This window comes from Muntiacus reevesi, chromosome 3 (assembly GCF_963930625.1).
Source record: "Muntiacus reevesi chromosome 3, mMunRee1.1, whole genome shotgun sequence".
NCBI lineage: Eukaryota > Metazoa > Chordata > Mammalia > Artiodactyla > Cervidae > Muntiacus > Muntiacus reevesi.
The window spans coordinates 196,804,596-196,818,010 of record NC_089251.1 but is presented as its reverse complement, the minus strand read 5'-3'; the positions used below and the strand labels follow the sequence as shown (position 1 = coordinate 196,818,010).

The 13,415-nt window shown below is 41.0% G+C and overlaps 1 protein-coding gene across 2 annotated transcripts in view; it reads left to right on the top strand.

Moving 5' to 3' along the window:
• The window catches only part of CNTNAP5 (contactin associated protein family member 5), a 970,694-nt gene that overhangs the window by 898,003 nt on the left and 59,276 nt on the right, over positions 1 to 13,415 (top strand). For both annotated transcript variants that reach the window (XM_065927810.1, XM_065927809.1), the window contains exon 20: positions 12,505 to 12,635. In XM_065927810.1, coding sequence (XP_065783882.1) covers positions 12,505 to 12,635 — 131 coding nt within the window. The remainder of the gene's footprint in view (positions 1 to 12,504; positions 12,636 to 13,415) is intronic.

The following is a 13,415-nucleotide window of genomic DNA, read 5'->3' as shown; positions in this document are numbered from 1 at the left end:
GATCTGGTAAGGAAAGCATCATGGCTGGATCCAGAGACAAGGAGGAGTGTGATAGCTGATGAGGAGAGAGAGGTAATGTAAGGCCTTGTGGTTCAGTCACTAAGCCATGTCTGACTCTTTGTGACTGCATGGACTGTAGCGCGCCTGGCTCCACTCTTCTCCACCATCTCCCAGAGTTTGCTCAAATTCATGTCCACTGTGTCGGTGATGCTCGATAATCATCTCATCCTCATCCTGTGTTGCCCTCTACTCCTCCGCCCTCAATCATTCCCAGCATCAGGGTCTTTTCTAATAAGCCTGATCTTTGAATTAGGTGGCTAAAGTATCGGAGCTTCAGCTTCAGCAATAGTCCTTCCAGTAAATATTCAGGGTTGATTTCCTTTAGGATTGACTGGTTGGATCTCCTTGCTGTCCAAGGGACTCTCCAGAGTCTTCTCCAGCCTCACAGTTTGAAAGCATCAGTCCTTTGGCACTCAACCTTCTTTATGATCCAATTCTCACATCCATGCATGACCACTGGGAAAGCAAACGTGAGGCCCTAGGACCTTGTAGTAACAGCAGGGAAACTGCCTGCTATCTGAGCATATGTGTGGAAAAGATGAAAATTCTCATTTGAAGATACATGCACCGTTATGTTCATAGCAGCATTGTTTACAATAGCCAAGACATAAAAGCAACCTAAATGTTCACCAACAAATGAATAGAGGAAGATGTGGTGCATATACACAGCAGAGTATTACTCAGCCGTAAACAGGATGGAATAATGCCGTTTACAGAAACATGCGTGGGCCTAGAGAGTATCATACTGGGTGAAATAAGCCAGACAGAGAAAGACAAAGATGGTATGATCACTTTTATGTGGAAACTTAAAAAACAAATATACAAATGAACTTCTTTACAAGACAGAAATAAAATCACAGACTCAGAAAAGATGGGGAGGGAGGTGGGAAGGGGTTCAGGATGGGGAACAAGTGTACACCTGTGGCGGATTCATGTCAATGTATGGTAAAACCAATATAATATTGTAAAGTAATTAGCCTCCAATCAAAATTTTAAAAAAATTATATTAAAAAAAAAGAAAAACTATGGTTACTAAAGTGGGCAGGGATAAACTAGGAGTTAGGGATTAGTATATACACAAGACTATATATAAATAAACAATATGGACCTACTGTATAGCATAGGGAACTATATATAATTTTGTTATAATAATGATATTCTCCAGGCATATATGCCCTGGAGAAGAGCATGGCAACCCACTCCAGTATTTGTGCCAGGAGAACTCCATGGACAGAGGAGCCTGGTGGGCTATAGTCCATGGGGTTGCAGAGTTAGACGTGAGTGAGTGACTAACACACATGCATATATACATATTAATTGCCTTGCTGTATGCCTGAAATTAAAACAATGTTGTAAATCAACTAAACTTCAATAAAGGAAAAAAGAAAGATGTCTACTAAACTAAACTGGGAAAGATGGGGGCCCACTGAACAAGCAGAGGAGTGGTTAGTCTTATTTATATATTGATGGGATTTCTCTAGAGGCTCTGTGGAGAATAACATACAGGGGGTTAGAAGAGAAGAAGAGTAGTTAGGAGGCTACTGAATTAGTCTGGATGAGAAATGCTGCCTGACTGGGGTGAGGATTAGCAATAGAGGAATTGGTGAGGAATGAAAAAAGTGGTTAGACTCAGGTTTATTTTGGAGGGTGGGGCATCAAACTTTGGCATCCCTGTTGGACATAAGTTATAAGACACCAGAGAGGAACCCAAGATTTTTTTTGGCTCAGCACCTGAATTTATAGGATTGTCAGTGCTTGAGTAGGGAAGAGTCATAGGAGAAGCAGGTTTAGAAGAGATCATGAGTTCAGTCTTGGGTGTATTAAATTCGAGGTGTATTAAATTAAATCTTGTATTGGCCAAACAAGAAGAGGGACGATTGAGTAGAAGAGTCTGAAGTTGAGGGCAGATGACCAAACTGGAGATATAAATTTAGAAAGTGGCCTGTAGTTAGATACTATACTGGCTTCAACAGATTTCCACACCCACCCCCCAACTGACTCTAACCGGAACATCAGAATGTGAACTTTATTGGAAACAAGGTTAAAGTGAAGTCATGCTGTATTAGAGTGGGACCTAAATCCAATCACCAATGTCCTTATATGAAGAGGGAGATAAGGATATGGAGGCACTGAGTCACATAAACAGACACACCAAGGGAATAAGGCCACATAACATAACAAGGGAGACAACCGAGGGAATGATGCAGCTACAAGTCAAGAAGCATGAAGGTGTGCCAAGAGCTGCCAGAAACTCATAGGAAACAAAAGATAGACTTTCCCCTAGAGTATTTGGTGGAAATATGGACCTGATGATACTTAGGTGTCAGAGTTATAGCATCTAGAACTATGTGCTACAACAGTCATAAGAAGCCACCAAAATGGTATTTGGAACCATAATGCTGGACAAAATTATCAAGGCAGTGAGTATTGATAGAGAAGAGAAGTCCACAGGCTAAACTTTGAAACTTCAACATTAAGAGTCAAGGAGAAAATAAGGACTCAGAAATGGGGAGGGAGAAGGAGGAGCCAGTGAAGTGGGAAGATGACTAGGAGACAGTCATGTCCCAGAAGCCAAGCAAATAGTTTTATAGAAGAGAAGAAAGTGATTGGGTAAAATGCTGGTGAGAATAAATTGGAGATCCTGAATGGAAAATTAGATTTAACAACACGAAAGTTATTGATGATTTGGGCAATAGAAATTTTCACAGAGTCTCTGGGGTAAAATTTTACCAGAGGAAGTTTAAGAGCAAATGGAAAAAAGGAATTGGATTCAGAAAGTATAACATGATGCCTTACAGGCGTTTCCTTGTAAACCAGAAGAGACTAGAGAAATATGGCCATGGTTAAAATTAAGAAAGTTGAAGAGGTTTCTTTTTAGTCCATTGAAATCTGGAAAAATTTGCTAATGTGAATGATGTCATAGAGAGGAAGAAAAATGGTAAAGAAAGGGGATGTTGCTTGAGTGATGTCTTCAAACGGGTTAGGAGAATGTGAAGCAGTGATGCATTTAAGTAAAAGCATGGACAATTCATCTAAGTTATAAAGGTAGGGAAACCGCACAGGCTCAGAAACTGATCTGTTAGTCAATATGGTGGCAGGAGTTTCTGGGAGTTTTCTTCCGATTGCTTCAGTTTTCTTTGAGAAGTAGGAGTCAAGGTTATTAACTGAGATGGGAGAAGGAGAAGGTAAGTTGGGGATTTGAGAAAAGACGAAATGCCGTTCGGTAGCTCTCTGAGACAGTAGGTCAGTGGACCTAGGAAATACGATGAGGTTGGGAGAACACAAGAAAGCCCCACGTGAAGCTGGTCATGAGCAACTCATGAGCAGTTCGCAGGGTTTATACATTTTTCTGCCAGCTGAACCTTGCAAAGATAAGAGTGAAGGTGGGATTTTTAGCAATTATTGTTCTGCCAACCAAATACCTTCTCCATGAAGTAAGAGTAGGCCAAGGGAGGTGAGAGTTTATAGGAGGGGAGAGTCACGGTTATGGATCAGCAATTTGGGTTGGGTAAGGAGAGGAGAGAGGACCTGAAGGGGTTGAGGAGCACTGAGCAGTTGGTGAGATTAATCCTTCTATCAACTGTGGAATATATGATCGCACTGTTTTTAGTTTCTAAAGGAAACGCCATACTGTTCTCTAGAGTGGTTGTACCAATTTACATTCCAACAACAGTGCAAGAGGATTCCCTTCTTTCCACACCATCTCCAGCATTTATTTGTAGATTTTTTTTTTATAATGGCCGTTCTGACTGGTGTGAAGGGACACATCATTGTAGTTTTGATTTGCATTTTATCTAATTATTAATGATGTTAAAATTTTTTTCCTGTTCCTATTGGCCATCTGTATTCTTATTCAGAGATGTCTATTTAGATCTTCTGCCCATTTTTTTAATGTGTTACAATATAATCAAGTGATTCCACTCCTGGGCATACATCTGGGGAAAACTCTAATTTGGAAAGATACATGCATTCAATTATGGCACTGTTTACAATAGCCAAGACATAGAGGCAACCTAAGAGTCCATCAGCAGATGAATGGATAAAGAATATATGGTATATACTACAATGGAATATCATTCAACCATAGCAAAGAATGAAATAATGCCGTTTGCCAGCAACATGGATAAACCTAGAGATTATCATACTAAAAGTGAAGTAAGACAGAAAAAGACAAATACTATTTGATATAACTTATATATGGAAGCTAAAATATGACACAAATTAACTTACTTACAAAACATATAGACTCACAGACAGAGAAAACCATCTTATGATTACCAAATGGGAAGGCAGGAGGGATAAATTAGGAGTTGGGATTAACATATACATCCTACTTTATATAAAATAAACAAAAAGGACTTAAGAGATAGCACACTCAATATCTCATAATAATCTACAAGGGAAAAGAATCTGAAGAGTAATGAATTAACATATATAATCTCTCTATATATGAACTAAATCATTGTGTATGCCGAAAACTAACACAACATATAAACCAAGTACAATTAAACAAACAAACAAATTAAAAAAAAAAAAAAGATTATGGGAATCTGGGGATTAGATGTAGGGAAAACGAAAGGGAGGATATTGTATTCAGTGAGTGAAATGCTTGTAATTGGGATTAGAGAGTGTTCAGTTAGCAATAACAGATACTGAATTCTGTTATTCATTCTATGATGTACTAGTCAATCATGACTAGAAGTTTGTAAAACACTCTTAGTATTGAGTTAGGAGTACATGGCTACAGAAGTCATCACTGCATGGAGTTAGCCCATGAATGAGAATAGGATTCCTGGAAGATATCTGTAAAAGGAACATTTCAGGTTGAAGAGAAAGTGGATGTAAAGATTCTAAGACAGGAGTGGACTTGGCACGTTATGGGAGCATAATATGGGTATGCATTAGCTTGAGTTTAGTGAATGAGGGCAAATGTAGAATGAAATAAGGTTATATAGGATCTACGAGAAAGAATTTGGGTTTTATTCTAAGTGCATCAGGGTATCATTAAAACATTTTAATTAGCAACATCAGGTAAATATTTCAGAAAGCTTATATTGGCTGCACAATTAAGAATGGATGAGTGTGAGGGAAAACAGCTAAGACTCGAATCTGAGAAGTGAGTTCAGATGCGTTGCAATGGTCCTGGTGAGAGGTGATGATGGAACAATGAGGGCATGATGGTTGAGCTGGAAAGAGGTACAGAGACACAGGGTTTACTTTATAGAGACCAGAGAGCTGCTGATGACTTAAATGTGTGGCATATATAGCTCATAGAGGAAATGAATGAAAAAAGGACTCCTAGAGCCTTGACCTAGGAGTCCCTCTTATTTACCACTAAGTAAATAAGTGCCTCCTAGAGCCAGACATCCTGGAATGTGAAGTCAAGGGGGCCTTAGGAAGCATCACTACAAACAAAACTAGTGGAGGCGATAGAATTCCAGTTGAGCCATTTCAAATCCTAAGAGATGATGCTGTGAAAGTGCTGCACTCAGAATGCCAGCAAATTTGGAAAACTCAGCAGTGGCCACAGGACTGGAAAAGGTCAGTTTTCATTCCAATTCCAAAGAAAGGAAATGCCAAAGAATGTGCAAATTTTGGCTCCAAAATCACTGCAGATAGTGACTGCAGTCATGGAATTAAAAGATGCTTTCTCAGTGGAAGAAAAACTATGACCAACCTAGACAGCATATTAAAAAAGCAGAGACATTACTTTGCCAATAAAGGTCCATCTAGTCAAAGTTTTTTTCCAGTAGCCATGTATGGATATAAGAGTTGGACTATAAAAAATAGCTGAGTGTCAAAGAATTGATGCTTTTGAACTGTGATGTTGGAGAAGACTCTTGAGAGTCCCTTGGACTGCAAGGAGATCCAACCAGTCCATCCTAAAGGAGATCAGTCCTGGGTGTTCATTGGAAGGACTGATGCTGAAGCTGAAGCTCCAATATTTTGGCCACTTGATGCAATGAAACAGGCTCATTAGAAAAGACCCTGATGCTGGAAAAGATTGAAGGCAGGAGGGGAAGGGGACCACAGAGGATGAGATGGTTGGTTGTCATCACCGACTCAATGGACATGAGTTTGAATAAGCTCTGGGAGTTGGTGATGGACAGGGTAGCCTGGCATGCTGCAGTCTATGGGGTCACAAAGAGTTGGACACGACTGATTGACTAAACTGAACTGAAATAATTGCCTTACCTACCACTAAGAAGGGGATTGAAGATAAAAGAGAAGCTAATCAGTAAGGGTGGTCTGGTTAGTAGACACTAAAAGCTGCATAGAAAGATGTATATGTCTGTAGTTGATATGGGATGCTAAGGATTGGACAGCAATCAATGTGTAGAAGAGCTCCTTCTGTCAAAGTGAAATGATAAAGCAAGAAATTGGCCTGTGGTAGTAACAGCAGTGTTACTGTGGATTCCTGTTCCGTGTCAGCAGTCTAGCATCTTCAGCAGTTTTTGTTTTGATGTTTGTGAGAACTGGTAGCTTCATCATCTCTTCTATCTTTATTTATTTATTTACTTTTGACTGCGTGGGTCTTTGTTCTCTAGCTGCGGCTACTGGGGGCTACTCTTCAGGTGTGGTGTGCAGGCGTCTCACTGCTGGGCTTCTCTCGCTGTGGGGTACAGGCTCTAGGCGTGCAAGCTTCAGAGGTTTCAGCTCCCAGGCCCTAAAGCACTGGCTCAGTAGTGGTGGTGGGTGGGCTGAGCTGCTCCGCAGCGCGTGGGGTCCTCCTGCAGGAGGGATCAAACCCGAGTCTCCTGCACTGGCAGGTGGGCTTTTTACCACTGAGCCACCAGGAGGCCCTCCATCTTCCCTCTTAGGTCTGATCTGGCCACGGGCACCCAGGCCAGTTTTCTTAAGCCATCACTTTGTGTAGATCAGCCCAGTCAGGCATGTGTTTAGCGCCTTGCGGGATCCTTCTTTACAAGAAGTTCAAATTCCTTGCCCTTTTAGTACGAGGCTTCTACTCGTGACTTACTCTTTGTTACCACCCTCTTCCAAGCTATACTTGTGTTTCAGAGTCTTAGTGTTTCTATTTCAAAATGAGAAGCTCAGTTGGGTGAGTGTCTATCAAGATCCTTATCAGCCATATTGGCCTCTGGTTGGTTCTATTCAAATCATGGTAAAGATCAGTCACGTTGCTCTGCTTATATCTCTATAGCTATGTAAGCATAGTACTGTTCTTTTTCTTTTTGCCTAATTCCGTTCTACCTTCTTCAATAAATCTCTTTCTGTGAAGACTCTTTCACATTACCTCAGTTCTTATAACTGCTCATTATTGGAACTCACAAAACGTGTATCTCTATTGTCTATAAATAATCACCCCCTTTTCCCTTCACCCAACCATACATCTGTCTATTCATCAACTCACTTGTCTACTTGAGCAAACATGTCTTTGAAGGCAACATGATACAGTGGAAGGAATATACACGTTGATGTTCTGTCCTCCTGAGTTTGAATCCATTTCACTATGAATTTCATAATAATTGCTTTTATTATTATTATTTGTTTGTAGAGATTTTACTTCACTGAAATTTTGCTGTTCCTAATCTGAGAAGTTTTGGGGAAAAAAGTCTTTAGTACCAAATTCAAGTTCTAATGCATGGTTGGCATATAAGCAGGAAAGTAGGACCTTGATTTTGTTCCCTGTAACTAGATAACAAATCCCTTTAAAACATAACTGTAACATTATAACTGTTTGTTAATTTTGTGTCGACGCAGAGTAGACATTGAATAACTGCTAGTTTATAATTTTGACGAAGTGATAATAGCATTCTACAGAGTGCCTACTTTATTCAACAAAAGTCTTCTGGGGACTTAAGATAGCGGGCTCTGTGCTCTTCTCTGTAGACACAAAGATGAATAAGCATCTGTTCTTCCGGGAGAAGCTTAAATTCAAGGGGAAAGACAAGTGAAGCTTGATGCATTGAGAATGTTACCAAAAATGAGCACAGTGATAATGCAAGAAGGAAAGCTCATACCTGTCTTGAAGGAAAGTGGAGACCTGGGTCGTATGAGTTGAGCTTAATAAATGAGAAGGGGCTGGCATGCAGCTAAGAAGGCAGGGGCAGTTTCAGGTGAAGAGATAAAATGCACAAAATCAGGGAGGAGCATTATTTGGAGGCATTCTGTTAGTTCAGATATGGTTCAGTTATGGAAAGTGTGTGTTGATAAAGTTGAAAAGGTGAGAAGAAGACTTGGTATCATGTAAAATTGATCTTGGGGTAGAATCACATGGCCAAGTGAGCCTGTGTCAGAGCCCTCACACTAACGACAGTATGGAAGACGGGTTAGCATAGGAAAACCAGCCAAGTGGGAACAAGCAAACTACAAAATGTTGTTCTTGAAGAAACTGAGGTGTGAGAATCTTTATCCTGAGGCCCAACTCAAGATGATGAACCAGATAATAGTTGGATTTTTCAAATTTCGAATTTCTAGTCCATAATTTTCACATTCTCACAAGTAGGTGATTGTCAAGAAGAATATAAATAGTAGATCGGTGGCCAAACAGGAGCAGAATCATCCTTGTACAGTATTAAAGTAGCTTTTCATGGCAGTCCATCTAATGCACACAGATAGGACGCGTGTGAAGGAAAGCGGGAGATTGGAATAAAGCATCTTCAAGGCAAGGAATGGGGGTATCCACCAAATGCCAAGAAGAAGCAAGGAAGAATCCTAGCCTAGATCCTTTGCGAGAACACTTCAAGCTTCTAGCCTTCAGAATTTGAGATGATAATTTGCGTAGTTTAAAAAAGAATGAAAAGAAGGCAGGGAGGAAGGGAGGCAGAGAGGCAAGGAAGGAAGGAAAAGATGGGCAAGCAAACGGACAGCAGAGAGGTCAGCAGGCCCCACGGGAGCCGAAGAGGGCAGCCTGGAAAAGCCAGAGAAGGCGTCCTGGGAGAGGGGGGCAGATGCCTAGCGTTGGAGCTTTAGTAGGAATCAGCTTAATGGGAAAGGTTGGAATGGAAGTCCTATTCTTGGCTGAGATGAATGCATGGGACCTTTGTGTTCCGTGGGAAAACCATGCTCTTTAGACACTAACTCAATTTCACTTCTAAATCTGAGTCAATCACTCACTATAAATGATGAAAATTTATTCACTTTTCTGCACCTCTGTTCGTTCATCTGTCATATGGAGGAAGGAATAAAAAGAAATCCTAGATGAAAGAGGAGTCATATGCAAAAAACTCAAGAATGATAGAAGCCAAGGGGTAGTGACTGTCCAGAAAGTAGCAAGAATGTTTAATATAATATGTCTACATCCTCTTTGATTTAAACTAGATTCTTTATCATTGTATTTAAACACATTTTTTGTGATCATTGATTTCTCTCCAACATTTTTAAAATGACATTGATAATACTTATATAATTCTAAAAATAATGATATGAATTTTGCCTGGAGACATAAAAAGAGTGAGGGCATATACAGCTAGAACGCTCCAATATTATTAAGATGCAATGAAATTTTACAGCATACTTGCTGGTGACCAAAGGTTATTCCATTATACGTATGTTTATTCCAGAAGCATATTTGGAAAAGCCCTGAGACTCAAATCAATTTCATTTCCTTTCTATACTTTGAACATCTTATTTCAGCCCATATCCACACACACACACACAGGTAAATGCATGCTATTTATAATGTAGCAATGTCAACAAATACTAACAGAAAAAAAAAAAAAATGAGACCATGTAAAAGGGGATATGTTTCCCTAGATAAATTGTAGTGAACACCTGACTAAGGCAATCCTTTAATTTTTTTTAAATTTTGTATTGGAGTGAAACTGATTAGCATCATTGTGATAGTTTCAGGTGAATGGCAGAGACTCAGCCATACATGCATCCATTCTCCCCCAAACTCCCCTCCATCCAGGTTCCCACAAAACACTGAGCAGAGTTTCATGTGCTCCACACTAGGCCCTTGTTTGTTATCCATTTTAAATATAGCAGTATGTACATGTCCATCCCAAACTCCCCAATTATCCCTTCCCCCATCCTTCCTCCTTGAGAATCATAAGTTCTTTCTCTTAATCTGTGAGTCTGTTTTATAAATAAGTTTATTGGTATAATTTACTTTTAGATTCCACATACACAGGAATGTCATAAGTTATTTCTCTTTCTGACTTCACTCTGCATGACAATTTCTAGGTCCATGTATGTTGCCGCAAATGGTCTTATTTCATTCTTTCTAGTGGCTGAGTTCCATTGTGTATATGTACCACATCGTCTTTACCAATTCCTTTGTTGATGGACATTTAGGTTGCTGCCAAGGAGAATCCTTTTTCTGTTTGTTTTTTCATTTATTAGATTCAGAGCATCTTTCCTCAGTCAGTTCCCTGTCTAAGGGCCTCTTCACTTGCAGTGACTACTGTTATGTTAAACACTTTTGGAAGCAAAGGTAGGGATGGGAGACACTGAAGAGGAAAATGAAAGCTGACAGATGAAGCATATAAATTAGGTAAAAGAGGGCTTAAGAGCAGTGAGCTTTTTGGGTCCAGGGCAGTGCCATCCAAGAAGGTGACAGTAACCTCGTGACACCGGAGTGGCTGGAAGGAGACACGTGTCTCTTTGCTCATCGACCAGGCAGTTGAACATGATGCTAAGAGGAAGGTGATGAATGGACTTCTCATCCCAACCCATTTCCATCTCACCCCAGTGCCTCCTGTAAAACTGCAAGTCAGCCTTTGATGGTGGCAAGCTTATTTCTGAAAAGTCTTGAATTGAGTTTAGCCTCCTAGGAGTTGTGTGAAGACGAGTTAGCAAGCGGTTTCAGGATGTCTTCTTAGGGTGCTTTGGGAGGCACTGACTGCATCAAAACCTCCCAAGAAGGTGAGATCAGTACGTGCCTGGCTCTAAGAAATGGTCGAGGTGTTTTAGACCTAATTTGGAGTGCTGGGGAGGCTTCAGAGTAAATGCTTTGACAGGGTCCCAGTTGAGATGATGAACACCTAAGATGGATGGTTCCTAGGCGAGTGTTAGTGAAGATGTGTAAAACGGAAGTGATTTCTAAAATAGACTGATGTGTGCAGAATGTGCGTATGAATGACCCACTCAGGGGAATGGTAAGAATCCCAAATAACTACAAGGAATGTATGCCTTACTACCATGCCTGACACATAAATACCACATGCTGATTTACTTGATTGGGTTGAATTATATATTATATATTATGTAAAATTTATATGTTATATTATTATATATATTTATATACTCTATAGAAAATTTATACATTATATATTAGGAACATATTTATATATTATATATTATATTGCATTAAATAGTATTAAAAACCCAAGTTCTTAGAAAGAGCTTGAAAGAGCTAGCTAGGGAACAGCCCACCAGTTTATAAGGGGTCCCTTTCCCTACCACGGGCCGGCCCCTTGCCCCACGTGAAGGTGCCTCTCAGCACCAAATATGCTATTTCTAGGGAGCTACTAGGGCTTCCTACATGGTGCCTGGTGGCTCAGAAGGTGAAGAATCTGCATGCAATGCAGGAGATACAGGTTCGATTCCTGGGTCAGGAAGATCCCCTGGGGAAGGGAATGGCAACCCACTCCAGTATTCTTGCCTGGAGAATTCCTTGCACAGCGGAGCCTATAGGACTGCAGTCCATGGGGTCGCAAAGAGTTGGACATGGCTGAGTGACTCACATTTCACTTTCATATAGTCACCTCAGTCCTCTTTGGCTTCCCTGGTATCTCAGATGGTAAATAATATGCTTGCAATGTAGGAGACCTGAGTTTGATCCCTGAGAGGGAATGGCTACCCACTCCAGTATTCTTGCTGGGAGAATCCCATGGACAGAGGAGTCTGGCAGGCCACAGTCTATAAGGTTTCAGAGTCAGACAGGACTGAGTGACTTTCACTCTCAGGGAGCTATGATTAATTTTTAAATGAGAAAATAAGCCCCCAAGTTGAAAATCTATGATAATCAGAACCAAAGGTAGAGGAGGAATCAGGACTAACTGTAGGGAGCTTCTTCTGTTGGCTGACCCTGTTGGGTAATGACCTCACTGCTCCAGATTGCTTTTACCTACTCTGCCTTAGATTACAATCTTATTTCACATTACATATTCTGAAATTCCACGGAGGCAATTAGGAAGAAAAGAAGTTCTAGGAAGTGGTAGAAACTGAAGATGGTGTGGACAATCTTATTAAAGTCTTCGCAATCAAATTATTTTGGTTTCTGATAACACACACTCACACACACACAGACAGACACACACATACACACACGCATATTTCATCTATACTCAGGAGTTTTAATATGGACCTGGGTGCTGCAGTCACGACATATATAGTACCTTCTAAAAATGTGAATGATGAAAGGATTATGGCCTAGGTCACTAGAAAACAGCCATGATCAATTAAAAAGCAATCTGATCATTTTTTACACTGTATCGGTCTACTTTTAATTCTAATTTCTAATGTTTTTCTTTCAAGGAAGCTTACAAGTTCGCTACCAGCTAAACAAGGAAGAAACCCATGTATTCACCATCAATACAGAGAACTTTGCCAACAGAAGACTGCATCACTTGAAGATTAACAGAGAGGGCAGAGGGCTTACCATTCAGGTACCTTGCTTCTCTTCTTCTCATTCCGGCAAATGTACCTTGGGTGCTCAGTACAAGTGTTCTGAATTTTGCCCCCGAGCCAAGTGAGCAGCCGAGTTCTGGGGATGTATACCAATCACACTCAGCCCCAGCCTTTGGAGAACTAGAATAGTGGTCCTCATGGCGCAGCCTGCTTTCCATCAGCATCTCTTGGGACCTTGTAGGAAATGCTAATTCTTGGGTCCTAGGTCAGATCTACTTAATCTGAAGCCTTTTCTCAGGAAGGGGGCAGCAGGTGATGCTGCTGCATGTTCAGCTTTGACAACCTCTAACTGTAGAATAATGAGGAAGACAAGCAAGGAAGAAATCACAAGGGACCAGCAAGGGCTGTGGGAAGAGTGTGCACAGGTGATGCTAGAGCGCGGAGGAGGGCACCCACCTCGTCTGGGCATCCGTTCAGCTCACCCTGAACAAGAAGGGGCTGTGAGGATCACGGACGCGCCACTCAGTCAAAAACGAGTGCAATTTACAGACAGCCTGCCCTGTCTGCAGGTTCCTAACTGACAAAGACACACAGGTACACACACGCTCACCTGTTCCGGATCCCTCTCAACTCTGCTCAGGCCTCCTGGGCGCCTCCTTGCTCCTCCCAGAACTCTTGAATACACTAGAGTCTTCTTTGCCTGGGATCCAGGTGCTCATGTATCTTCATCACTACCTGTTACTTGTACTCCTTTGGAACACCCCTCAGAACTTGACTCAGGGACCCCATCTCCAGTCGCCTTATGTAATAGAGCAACC